Consider the following 13,357-nt stretch of genomic DNA (forward strand, 5'->3'; position numbering starts at 1 on the left):
TTAGAAAACCAGAGTTGAATCCAGTACCCAGAATGACTCCAGAGAAGTCATGAAAACCCTAAAATTCTGTGTAACATTTTTTTTCTTTTTGGCTACACCGCGACTTGTGGGATCTTAGCTCTCCAACCAGGGATTGAACCTGGGCCCAGGGCAGTGAAAGCACAGACTCCTAACCACTGGACCACCAGGGAATCCCCTATACAACCTCTTCAGAATAGGTGTATTTATTCTTCTTGACAGAAAACATAGTTTATCAGATACTCTATGTACCCAGTTGGTACCCAAAAGTTAGGACCCATTTCTTTAGACAATCTTGAGAATTAAACAAACTACAAATCATTAATACTATTCAGATACTTTTTTTTTTAAATCACAGCCTAGCTTTTTTTTCCCTCTGCAAAAGAACATTCTTTGTTTCTATTTGGCACCACGGCTCAGGTGAAGGTTTCAGGGTGGTTAAAAACTCGCTTCCTGGCTGAAGGAAGAGGCTCGGGCAGAGATCTCGAGGAGGACAGAGGCAGAGCGGTCCCGCAGAGGCCGCTGGGCTCCGGAGGCTCCTAGTCATGCTTGCAGGACAGCCTTTGGAAGACACTTGCCCAGCCCGGCCTGGGGGCCAGCCATCATGCGCAGGTTGGTCAGATGGTGGCCCATCTTCTTGAGGAGCTTCGTCTCCCCTTCCAGGAAGCGGCTCTCCAGGAACTCACAGTTCCAGTTCTCCAGGAACTCACAGCTGGGCGTCTGCGGCTCACAGAACCCAGGGCATGCAGATCCAAGAGGGCCTGGTTCAGGCTCTTCTCCAGGGTTATGGCGGCCTCCATGGGTCCACGCTGGCACTCCGCTCGTTCGGGGACAGCTTTTGCCCGTCCTGGACCAGGGTGCAGCTGCCCCACTGCTTCCACATCTTCAAGAGAAGCTGGGCACCTTTGCGCTTCTCCTCAGCCAACTCCCGAAAGAAGAAGCCCACACCCTCCAGAGCCACCTCATCAGCTTCAGAGTAGAAGGTCAGGGAGAGGTAGGTGGATGAGGCCTGCAGGTGTGGGTTGATCAGGCGGCTGATGGCGGCCTCCACCTCGGCATAAGAATTCTGCTAGATCTGGGTGCTCATGGTTAGTCAGCGGTGAGGAGGACTCTCTCCACAAAGTGTGGTGTGAAGCTGCAACAGTTTTATTTTGTCACAGGAATTGATAAATTGATGATCTCAACAGACTAAAACAGCTTCAAATGGGTGTGGAATTTGAAATAACTTGATTAATGAGAAAAGAACAGACTATTTAATCATTTAGTTTAGGTAAAATGATTATCTACTGTCTGAAAATGTACCTCAGATTTGTTTTAATCAGGTATGGTAACACAGACAGACACAAATAATTTTCATGAAGGAAGAAGATTACACACAGATCCCTAGAAACAGAAGGCAGGGCATGCCATGCAGGGCCACATGGGGAAGCACCAAGGTGGATCATGAGGCAGAAGGGGGAGGGGGAAAGCATGTCCCAGAGCCTTTATTGGAGTTGTCATGAAAAGGAATGGGTGAGGCTGAGTAGGTACACTGAGTAAGGCTAGGATTGGATACTTTGAATACTGTCGCCAGACTCTGGGCTAAAGGAGTAATCAGTAGGACTCCACAGCTGTTACTCCTTCTGTATGAAATCCACAACTCCATTCCTGAAAGCTGTCGATATTTTGTTTACTCCATAAAGAAGAAAGAGGCCTCCATTCACCTGCAGGAGAGCACTAGAGCAGAGAGCATGGGCTATGTTTCTGAGTCTACCTCAGATTGGCTGTGTGGGACTTCAGGAAGCTGCTATGCCTCTCCTGGATTTTGTCACCACATATATTTACAATGAGGCTGACCACAGACAGGGCAAGGTTGTGCATGATCAATGGTAACTGTTGATGGGAAGTGTGTTACTAACCCCAAAGCTAAATTTTGGAGGGTAGGTAACAGGGAAGACTGAGATCTTTGCCCCTTTGGCCACCGATGTGCTTTTTAAAAAATTTTTTGGGAGGCTTCCTTGGTGGCGCAGTGGTTGGGGGTCCGCCTGCCGATGCAGGGGACACGGGTTCCTGCCCCGGTCCGGGAGGATCCCACATGCCGCAGAGCGGCTGGGCCCGTGAGCCATGGCCGCTGAGCCTGCGCGTCCGGAGCCTGTGCCCCACAACGGGAGAGGCCACAACAGTGAGAGGCCCAGAAATCACCTTCTGTCTGATGTGTGGATCATGAGCTGAGGTAGAGCAAGAACTGATGCTGATACAGGGTGGAGGCTGTTTTGTAGTCCAGAAATGTACTGTTGGTAGACCGGCCCAAGGGGGTGGAGTTGAAGGTGTTGAGAAGCAGATGTGACAGGACATGTGGATGGTTGTGATGACAGAGCAAGGCTCAGGCAATGAGAGTTATCCCCCTCAAACACTCTGTATCTGTGGGCCAGCAGGGCTTTTCCTGTTCTGGTTTCTTGGTCAGTGCCCAGGAAAAACATGTTTAGGGAATAAATAAAGCTGAAGGCTAATATTTCTGGGACAAGAAAAAAGGCAAGACTTATCCCTGTCCTCATATCAGTTACCTGGGCTGTTGAATTTTCCATGACCTCATTTCTCCAACACAGAAGGGGCCAGATAGATGACATTGGACTGGAGGCTTTGTTGGGCAGTGGTTAAAGCTGTGGCTCTGTGGACTCCATTCCCAGATGTGCTACTTAACAGCCATAACTGAGAGTAAGTCATAGACCCTTTGCTGCCTCAGTTTCCTCATATTAACCTAGGTGACAAATCCACCTCATAGGACTAGTCCCATTTCTTTTACTACTGTTTTTACCATTCTATTGATCATTTATATTCCAAATTTTTCCTTTTCTAGTTTGAAAAGTATATTCTGGTTGCATTTATTATATTTAAGCTAAAAATTGCAAAAGCTTATTTAATACATTAGAGTATAGGGTTAGAAATAAATTTATTCCTGATTGGAAATATAAGGGATTCAGAACATTAAGCAACTAGCCTCCTCTCAATGTATATGTTCTGAGGTTATACATGGAATTCCATCACTTTAACTCTATAAGGAGACATATTCATGTTTTACACAGATAACGAGCAGTTATTTTAATCAAAAGATGCACACTTCTCTCAATCCTCATTCCAACTCTCTTTGCAGACTTTTCGTCTTGATCAGCCTTCTTTGTACTTGAATATTATTTTCAGTTCAGAAAATTATGTTTAGAATTTTATTTTCTGTGGGTTTGTTTTCCATTACAGTCGTCATGTTTATCCTCAAATAGTCTTACATTACACTTTCTTAAAAGGCATTTTTACTGTGTATAGAAATTTCGTATGGTAGTTATTTCTTCTGCACAGAAACAATTCTTATTGTCCTTCTAATTGACAAGTGGCATTTGGTAAATTACCTTTGTCCATGGAAAATAATCAATAAACAACCTACAATGGGAATAGAAAAGAGGTTTTTTTGATCCAAACTGAGGACTATAGCCCAGGAGACAGCTTCTCAGATTACTCTGAGGAACTGCTCTAGAGAAGCATGGTTTTGAGCAGTTTTATATCTTGTTATAACAAGGAACATCAAACAAGTCAGGAATACACTCCTTCAACCTTTCAAAGAAACAAAAACAGATCAGCACATACACAACTCAGTATGGCCTTGTCACCTGGGAAGAAAGTCTTATGATCAAAGGAGTACTAGCATTGGCATCCCTGGAAGGGAGGCCTTTAATCTTTATCTTTAAAATGGACATTCCTTACTTCTGGTCAATGTGCCTTTTTCTTTAATAATTAAAGCAGATGTACAGTGCATATTTGGCCACAAACAGGCTGTTTTGGTTAGCCTGAAGTTCAAGTTAAATTATATATAAACCAGAATGACTTCCCCATACCTTAAGAAGTGAACATTTCTTCCGTCACTTTTCTTTTCAGGTCTTTGTAAAATACCTAAAAGGAATTGAATACATCTGTGTATACAGAGTGAAATATTTCTGTAATAGGGGCGGGGTAGGCACTAGCTATAGCAGCCCCCCTCAGCCGTTGGTCAGCACCGCAGTGGGCCCCTTCCCCTCTTTTATAAAAGGAGCCGGAATCCGGACTGAGGGGTGATGGATTTTTTTGAGATACCAGTCTGCCTTATTCTGGGTCTGCTGGCTTTCCGATTAAAGTTATCCCTTGCTCCAAAAGCTCGTCTCCCAATTGATTGGCCTGTCGTGAGGCGAGCAGAACGAGCGTGGGCTCGGTGACATTTCTTGTAAAAAGTATTACTCACTGGGTTAGACACAATCACTGATTATAAAGGCAGGAGAAATATTTTCTGAGGTAACCAGAGACACCAGCATTGTCCACCTGTTCATCAGTGTCCCACATCCCTATTGCACTTAACGTGGTGCCCGTGTCTGTAGTCTCTGCTCTTTTTCCTGATTCTAAATGCTGAGGCCCACACAACAAACCCAAGTGCTTCGCGCTACGCTGTGTATATTTGATAACAAATACTATTTATTAGCTTCCAGCTATGGAGGTCTGAGCGACATTAGTATATGGTGTGTGCATTTGATTTTTCTGGTGAGCGTTCCCTATGTAAAGAAGCCCCAAATAATATGTTTCTGAACATTTTTGTGATGTGTTACAGACTACACTCACCGGAAATATGGGTGCGTCTCCTTTAAGAGGAAGCAACGCTCCGCCTAATCCTCAAACTAAACGAGGCAATTTCTAGGCTCCGCTAGCTAGGTGGCTCCGCCTTTGACCTGGAGGTGGCGCGGAAGTCCCACTCCATCGTTGGTGCTGTGGGAACTACATTACCTAGGAGTCCTGGCCACTCTGGGCCAATGAAGGCTCAGTAAAGGGGCGTTTCCGTTCGTACGGAGGACGCCGGGGCGGGACTTCCTTTTCCGTTGTTGGGCGGACATTTTCTTTGCTTTCTGATTAGTCCACCGAGTCAATCTCCGGAACGCGGCGTCACACCCGAGGTGACAGGACAGGGAAAACGCGAGAGGCGTTGTCTGCGCTAAACAGAGACGGACCTGAGGATCGGCAGTGGCACCGCTCAGGTGACCCGGCCGCCGGATCCCGGGACCTCGCACCTGTCGCTCTGCAGCTACTCCCCTCCCCCTCGCCCTCCCCGATCCTCAGGTGCCGATGGCGGCCGCCCTGCTGACGGACCCGGTGCAGGTGGGTGCTGCACCCCTGGGTTGTTCCCCCGACCTCCATCTCTGAATCCTGAAGCCTCGAATGAGGGGCGCCTCAGGTCCCTGCAGCTCAGGGTCATGTGTCCAGACAGTGGGGGCTCTCTTGGTAGGGTCCCATTTCTGACAGCCAACATGATGGGATGTGGAAAGATGTTACAGGCGAGGGGCCAGCATGTGCAGAGGCTTGGAGGTGCGACACAGCCGGAGCATTTGGGAAATCTAGGGCCTTTGGTGTCTGAAAAGATCAAGAGTCCGAGCAGCTGTGCCTCAATTCTCAGGGTGATGGGAGCTACGGAAGATTCTGAACAGAGAGGCAATATCTGATGGTTTCAAAAGTATTCCGTAGACTGCCCAGGTGTGTACAGACTTGAGGTGAGGGTGCGGACAGTGGGCCCCAGAAAGGTTGAGACATAGTCCAAGGCAACACAGCTGGACTGAGGCTCAGAGGACAGACGGCCCCAAGTCTGTGGCAGGGCAGGAGTAGAAGATAGGCCTGAGCCCTTGGGCCTCTTTCATGGTGGCTTTTCTCTCATAGTCTCCCTCTTACCACAGGTTCCCCTGATCTCAGTAGTAATTATGGGCTTTATACAGGTGAGGGAAGGATGTCCAGGCTCTCATCGATTCCACCCCCACCCATGAGGGCTTCAGGATTGTGGTGTCATAGAACACTTTACTTTTTAAAAATAAATTTATTTATTTTTGGCTGCGTTGGGTCTTCGTTACTGTGCGCGGGCTTTCTCTAGTTGCGGTGAGCGGGGGCTACTCTTGGTTGTGGTGCGCAGGCTTCTCACTGCAGTGGCTTCTCGTTGCAGAGCACAGGCTCTAGGCATGCGGGCTTCAGTAGTTGTGGCGCGCGGGCTTAGTAGTTGTGGCTCACGGGCTCTAGAGCGCAGGCTCAGTAGTTGTGGTGCGTGGGCTTAGTTGCTCTGCGGCATGTGGGATCTTCCCGGACCAGGGCTCAGACCCATGTCCCCTGCATTAGTAGGCGGATTCTTAACCACTGCACCACCAGGGAAGTCCCGAACACTTTACTTGTACTCTCCCAGCTCTTGTGTCTGAGGACCCTGGAGAAACCCCAAGCCCAGGGTTCTGGGTCTAGACCAGGGGCTACATGCAAGGGTTCCCGTTTTCTGGTGACCACTGGAATAAGGTGTGGAAGTTTGTTCCAGGAACAGGAACCAGCGTGTGCAAATACTTGAAGGAGAGATTGAGATGGGAGTTTTCAAGAAACTACAGGTCTCCACCATATCTGGTAGCAATCAAGAGCAGGTGGGCAGGAGGCAGGCCTGAAATGGCCAGCTGACAAGCGAGAACTCTGTTCTGAGGGTGGTGTAGCCATGGCGGGTGTGGAGCAGAGGAGGGAGGTAATCTGATCCAGGTTTTAACAGCCTCTTTCTGGATGCCAAGTGGAGAACAGACTGTGTGTGGTGACGGAAGAGGGAATTAGGATAGAGACAAGGAGACCAGGGAGGAGACTGCTTCAGTATTCCAGGTGAGTGGTAATGGATGGCCCAGAGGGCTGGCTCTGTAGATGGGAAAAGTGACTGGGTCATATTTTCTGATGTGTGAAAGAGACAGCCCCAAGATGTTAGGCCTTATCAGTCAGAAGGGTAGAAGCTCCATCAGCTGAGATGGGCAAATTAGCGGTAGAAGTAACTGCATGGGTATCAGGAGTTTATTTGTGGCCATGTGAAGAGTCTGAGATGTTCCAGAAAACACTGAGTGGAGGTGTCAAGTGAGCTGCTGGACACAGGGCTGAAGTCCTGTGGAGGGGCTCAGGATGGAGAACATCCAAAAAGCAGAAGATGGTGTGTACCTAGGTCTACAAGGGAGAATCTACACATCACAATGGCATTGCAGTTAATGAGCCAGGAAGGTGATGGTGGAGGCCAACAACTGGGTGGGGAGCCAAGAGTTGTGAGATTGAGAGTGATCCAAAAGACTGGTGTGCATGTGGCAAAGGAGTATGAACTGATGGCCCTTGGTCCCTGGTGTTGGGGACTTATGGGAGAAAGATGAGCCCAACTTTGGTTGTCTGGTAAGCATGGTCTTAGCAACTCCAGGAGAACTGGCTGGAAGGACGTGGGTGGGGATGTGGTGCGGCCCCACATGCCAGCCCCAGAGCTTAGATGGTGCCTTTCTGCCCACCTGCCTGTTGTTGGTGTGGGTGGACACCGTGATCAAAGGGACCTTAAGGAGAGAGCAGACATATGTGGCACCTGGCCCTGGTATTTCCAATGAGTTGATGACCTAGGTCAGAAGGAATGCTGAAGGGAGCTCTGTGGGGGCAAGATGGGGGTCCTTAGGAGAGAGACTACTCACAGACTCGGCTCTCCCCATTGTGGCAGGGGAAAGTGAACTTTGAGGACGTGTTCGTGTACTTCTCCCAGGAGGAGTGGGGGCTCCTTGATGAGGCTCAGAGGCTCCTGTACCGCGAAGTGATGCTGGAGAACTTTGCCCTTATGGCCTCACTGGGTAAGGCCCTCACATCCCCTGCAGTGTCCTGGACTGGGCTCTCCCCCTTCCCTGTTTCTTCTATCAGAGCCGTAGGCATTACCTCCCTCCCCCGTTCCCTAGGGTAGGTGCTGTGGATGCCAGGTGTGAGCTTTGTGCACTAGCACCTCTGACTTCTGAGCAGTCCCAGTACCTGCTGCCTTGAAGGCTTACATGGATGGATGCAGGCATGAAGCGTCCTGCTGTCACCCAGTGGATCATCTCCAGTTTGTTCTCTCCCTTACTGGGTGCGTCTGTCCAGATCCATGCCATCCCTGTGCCCCAGGTTCTACCCTCTTCCTCTTGCTGACATTTCTAGTAGCCTGCCTGTGTCAAGAATTGCAAAGACCAGTATGGTCACTACTTGTTGGGACCGCTAGGCTATTCCTGCAAGACACTTCTTCAGAGTTATTTTTATAGTATTTAGTTGTCTTCTCTGAGGGGTGGGTCACCCAGACCAGTGCTGGCCATTTACCTGTCTTTTCCTTAGGATATGCATCTTCCATGTTCCATGGGATTGCCCCACTGGAGCTGGACAGTGAGCCCTGGCTATCTGAGTGGGCCAACATGACTCCAGCCGTGACCAGAGAGGCTCAGGGTGGGGGTGGCCCTGGTGGGTCGGAGCTGGGGAAAGGTGTGATGTCGGGCTGGGTTCTAATCATTCCCCAACCTCTCTGCGCCCACAGTTGTTTGAGTGCCAAGGCCAATGGCCACACTTCATTCTTATCTTTACTTTCCCATTTACATACTTATCTTTTATGTTCTGACTTTTAGCCTTTGACTGTTCCCCACCTCTGCCCACATCTCAGCTGTTCCTCTCCACTGCTTTCCAAAACTGGCTTATATGCTTAATGTGTCATGAAATGTGCACATACCTCAAATAATTCTTAAATACCACCTAGTCTATTTGATTGTACCTATTCAGGGAACACACCCTTCTGTACATCTCCCTAGCAGCCAAGGCCTTGCTAAAATCCATTTGTGGATGACTTCATTAGACACCCTGTTCTTCCTAGGCTGTTCCCCACATTTGTGTCCTTTTCCCATCAAGGCCACTTCCATCCTGTGACCTTTAGATGCCAACTACTGCATAGCAGCCCTTTACTCAACTTGAGCTCTGGCCTCTTGTCTGATAGCAGACCTTCATGTTAGTTCTGATAGATACACATTTGTAATGAGACTGCCCCTTCCCACCAGTGTCAATGTGTCCTTCACCAGCATTTGTCTGCTTTCAGGTTGTTCGCATGGAATGGAGGAGGAGGAGATACATTTTGAGCAGAGCGTTTCTGTAAAAGGAGTGTCACAGGTCACGATTCCTAAGACGATTCCGTCTTCCCAGAAGGCCCACCCCTGTGAGACATGTGGCCCGATCTTGAAAGATGTTTTGTACTTGGCTGAGCACCAGGAAACACACCCTGGGCAAAAACCATACATGTGTGTGGCATGTGGGAAACAACTCTGTTTCAGTGCAAACCTTCACCACCAGAAGCAGCACAGTGGAGAGAAACACTGCAGAAGGGATGAGGGTAGGGCCTTTCTTGTGAACAGCTGCTCTGTCCAATCATTGGACATGCCCTTTACCACAGGGGAGGGTTGTAAGGACTTCCCAACTAGCTCAAGCATATTCCAGCACCATGCTCCTCTTAGTAAGTGGAAGCCACAAAGTAACACCAAGTGTGCAGAGGCCTTTCACAGTGGACAAAGGCATTACAAGTGCAATGAATGTGGGAAAGCCTTCAGCCGCAAAGACTCACTTGTTCAGCACCAGAGAGTCCACACTGGAGAAAGGCCTTATGAGTGCAGTGAGTGTGGGAAAACCTTCAGCCGCAAACCCATACTTGCGCAGCACCAGAGGATCCACACTGGAGAAATGCCTTACGAGTGTGGCATATGTGGGAAAGTTTTTAACCATAGCTCTAACCTTATTGTACACCAGAGAGTCCATACTGGAGCAAGGCCTTACAAATGCAGTGAATGTGGGAAAGCCTACAGTCACAAATCCACACTTGTTCAGCATGAGAGTATCCATACTGGAGAAAGGCCTTATGAGTGCAGCGAATGTGGGAAATACTTTGGTCACAAATACAGACTCATTAAGCACTGGAGTGTTCATACTGGGACAAGGCCTTATGAGTGCATTGCATGTGGGAAGTTCTTCAGCCAAAGTTCCGACCTTATTGCACACCAGAGAGTTCACAATGGCGAAAAGCCATATGTGTGCAGTGAGTGTGGAAAAGCCTTTAGCCACAAACATGTGCTTGTTCAGCACCATAGAATCCACACTGGAGAAAGACCGTATAAGTGCAGTGAGTGTGGAAAGGTCTTCAGGCAAAGAGCTTCCCTCATCAGACATTGGAAAGTTCATGCTGGAGAAAGGCCTTAGGATAGCAAGGAATATGCCATAGTGGGTGACACCAGAGAGAATCTCAGAGTAGCCTATGTGAGTAGCCATCAGCTGGAAGATGAGTCTCATACATTTGAACTCCCACCCTGAGGAGATGCTTCTGTGTGCCAGCTATATGGGAAGGTTTCTGGAGAAATATTGCACTTCGTAACATGCCTTTGTTCACTGTGAGAGGCCTCTGCACACTTGCCAGAAGCATATCACTGCCAGTGTCTCTGAAAGAATCCATATGTCTGTGCAACAGCAGGGTGCCACATTGTGTGTAAGTCACCCCAGAGTGCTTTGATGGGCAAGATCTCTGCTCTTCCTCCCTTCCTTGGAGGGAATCATCGGTAGCCTGAGCCCATTGAAGATCCTCACTCCTTCCTGCCCCCCTACTGGTTAAGCGTGGATGTGACCCAATTTTGGCCAGAAGACCGTAAGCTTTGTTCTGCTGGCTGCTTGCAGAGATTTCCATTTTTCAGACTTTATTGGTCTCATGTGGCACTCGTGATGGATTTGTCCAGCCCCCAAGTCACCTAACTTGGGAATTGTCTGACTCATATTCTTCTGGGTTTGCAACAAATACCTTAGTTTTTAACTACGTTGAATCCTGGGGATTCTGTTCACTTTGTGGGTTGAGTTGAGAACAGAATTGGGCTCTGCCAGCCTGAAAGAATGAACAGCTTGTGTGAGAGGTCCAACTGTTGTGTCTCAGTGGTATTTGCAGAATGGTGAAGAAAGAACAGCTCTTATTCTAGTTTCAGCCTAATTTGCATTGTTACTCAAGGCCTCCTAGGAAAGAATACCAATCTTTGCAGGCCTAATCGTGTGTCCTGTATGCCAAGATGATTTGTGTGACCAAGGTCTTCTTGAGCAATGGGCATTTGTCATGACAACTTCTGATGTGCCTGGGAGCAGCATGAATTGGGTCCCTTGTTCCCAGGGAATGCTTCATATTCCCCAGCCCTCTTTAAGAGAGTTTGATTCCCTGGGACCTACCAGCATCCCTGAAATCTATTATTTGGTAGGCAGATGTCACTGTCCCCTAAAAGGACATCTGATAAATAGGAAGTTGGGAGACTATAGCCAACTATAGGGAATATAACTCTTCTAAAGGCGTACCCACAAATGTTTCTATCACTGTGATTTTGGTATGAGCGTTTATGGAACTTCTCAGGACTCATATTTGTGTCTCATAATCTTACGGCTACAGTTACAGTCTGAGCAATTTAAACATTTTCTGCAATTAATTGCACATATTTATAGTGTATAATTTGATACGTTTCGATACATGTTTTCACCTTTGAAACAGTTTCCTGATTCCTTTTATAATATCTCTCACCCTCACCCATTCCCAGGCAACCACTCATCTTGCTTTCTGTCATTATAGATCTGTTTGGATTTCCTAGAATTTTAAATGTGTGTGTGTATAGAATAATTTAAAAGGTACTAGTATGTATATGGCTTTTCAAACTATGCATAATTATGTTGTGATTTATCAGTGTTCTGTGTATCAGTAATTCATTCTTTTTCATCCATACTTTTGCTTAAAGTATTCCACTTTAGAGAAACAGTTCCAAAGCAAGTGACCCAGGAGAGAACTCACAGGAATGAAGCCACAGTATCTGTGGCTCATAACCTTCACCTGGAAGTGATGTGCCATCGTTTTTGACTTACTATGTGGGTAACACAGACTAATCCTGGTTCAGGGTGGAAGGGGACTCACTTCACAACGGTGAAAATACAAAGAGGTAGGGATTTGTGGGAGCATTTCTTGAATACTGGTGACCACAATCATAGTTGTTTTTCTTTCTTTTACCTTTTTAGTCTTTTAATGAGGAATCATATTGACTGATTTTAAAAGTTAAACCAACCTTGCATTTCTGAGGTAAACCCTATTTGGTCATAATGTACTACTCTTTTATGCATTGTTGAATTTTATATGCTGGTTTTCTTTTTTTTTTTTTAAGATTTTTGCATCTATGCTCACGAGGGATGTTAGTCTCTAATCTTTTTAATGCATGAGTTTGGTTGCTGTCAGTGTAATGCTGGCTTTACATAATAAGTTGGTTAAGTGTCCCCTGCTCTTCAATTTTCTGGAAGAGTTTGTGAAGAATTGACATTATTTCTTTCTTAATTGTTTGGTGGAATTCACTGGTGAAGTATTTGGGCCTGGAGTCTATTTTGTGGGAAGGTTTCTAACTATAAATTTAATTTCCATAGTGAACATAGGTTTATAGAATTTATCTTTTTTTTCCCCCTACAGTGAGCTTTGGTGATTTGTATCTTTATCAAAGAGTTTGTTTATTTAAGTAGTCAAATTTTTCAAGCTATCCTTTCATTATTTTAGTACCTGTAGAATCTGTAGTGATGCCACCTCTCTTATTCCCGACACTGGTAATGTCTATATTTCTCTTTTTTTCTTCATCAGTAGTTTATCAGATTTATTGATCTTCTGAATGCACTTGATTTCACTGATTTTTCTGTTTTTTCCTTTTCCTTTTTTTCCCCCCCATTTTGACTTTTACCATTGCCTTTTGCTTTTATTGTATTTCATTTCTGTTCTTCTACTACTTTTTAACATAGATCCTGAGATCCTTCATTTGAAACTTTTGGATTTTTTTCCTAACATAGGTGCTAAATTCTAAAAGTCACTGTGTAACAACTGCTTTAGTTGCGTCCCACAAAACTTTATATGTTGTATTTTCATTTTAATTACATTTAAAATCTTTTCTGGTTTCCTTTTAAATTTCTTCTTTGACACATGGTTCTTTTTAGAAGTGTGTTATTTGGGATTTTCCTTATCTTTTTGGTAATTGATTTCTAATTCATTGCAGTCAGAGTATATACTTTATGACTTGAATTATTTACATTTATTGATATTTTCTTTATGGCCCAGAATATGGGTTATCTTGTATTTCATGTTAGCTTAAAATAAATGTATATTGTGTTCTTGTTTGATGGAGAGTTCTACAAATGTCAACTCGGTTAATACAGTTGACAATGTCTAAGTTTTCTATATCCTTACTGGTGGTGGGTGGGGGGTGGTATTCTGTCAATTATTTGAATAAGGTTGTTGACATCTCTGAATATAAAAATGGATTTGCCTATTTCTCTATCAGGTTTAGTTCTATCAGGTTTTGCTTTGTATATTTTGAAGTCTTTTTATTAGGTGAATAAACATTTCCTACTGTTATGTCCACTTAATGAGTAGACCTCTTTTATCATTAAGAAAGGGTGCTCTTTATCTATAGGAATATTCTTTGCTGTAAAATCTATCTTGTCAGATACTGTTAAC

At 45.9% G+C, this 13,357-nt stretch overlaps 1 protein-coding gene and 1 pseudogene across 1 annotated transcript; one reads left to right on the plus strand and one right to left on the minus strand.

Moving 5' to 3' along the window:
* Positions 1-557: 557 nt before the first annotated feature.
* LOC132509372 (ferritin light chain-like) lies at positions 558-1,105 on the minus strand (annotated as a pseudogene).
* A 3,791-nt stretch (positions 1,106-4,896) lies between these two features.
* On the plus strand, positions 4,897-12,840 carry LOC132509366 (zinc finger protein 772-like). The gene is made up of 3 exons (XM_060130336.1): positions 4,897-5,163; positions 7,529-7,655; positions 8,909-12,840. Exons 1-3 carry the CDS (start codon positions 5,131-5,133, stop codon positions 10,054-10,056), a joined length of 1,308 nt encoding a protein of 435 aa, XP_059986319.1. The 5' UTR covers positions 4,897-5,130; the 3' UTR covers positions 10,057-12,840.
* Positions 12,841-13,357: the final 517 nt, after the last annotated feature.

Source organism: Lagenorhynchus albirostris, chromosome 19 (assembly GCF_949774975.1).
Source record: "Lagenorhynchus albirostris chromosome 19, mLagAlb1.1, whole genome shotgun sequence".
Lineage (NCBI taxonomy): Eukaryota > Metazoa > Chordata > Mammalia > Artiodactyla > Delphinidae > Lagenorhynchus > Lagenorhynchus albirostris.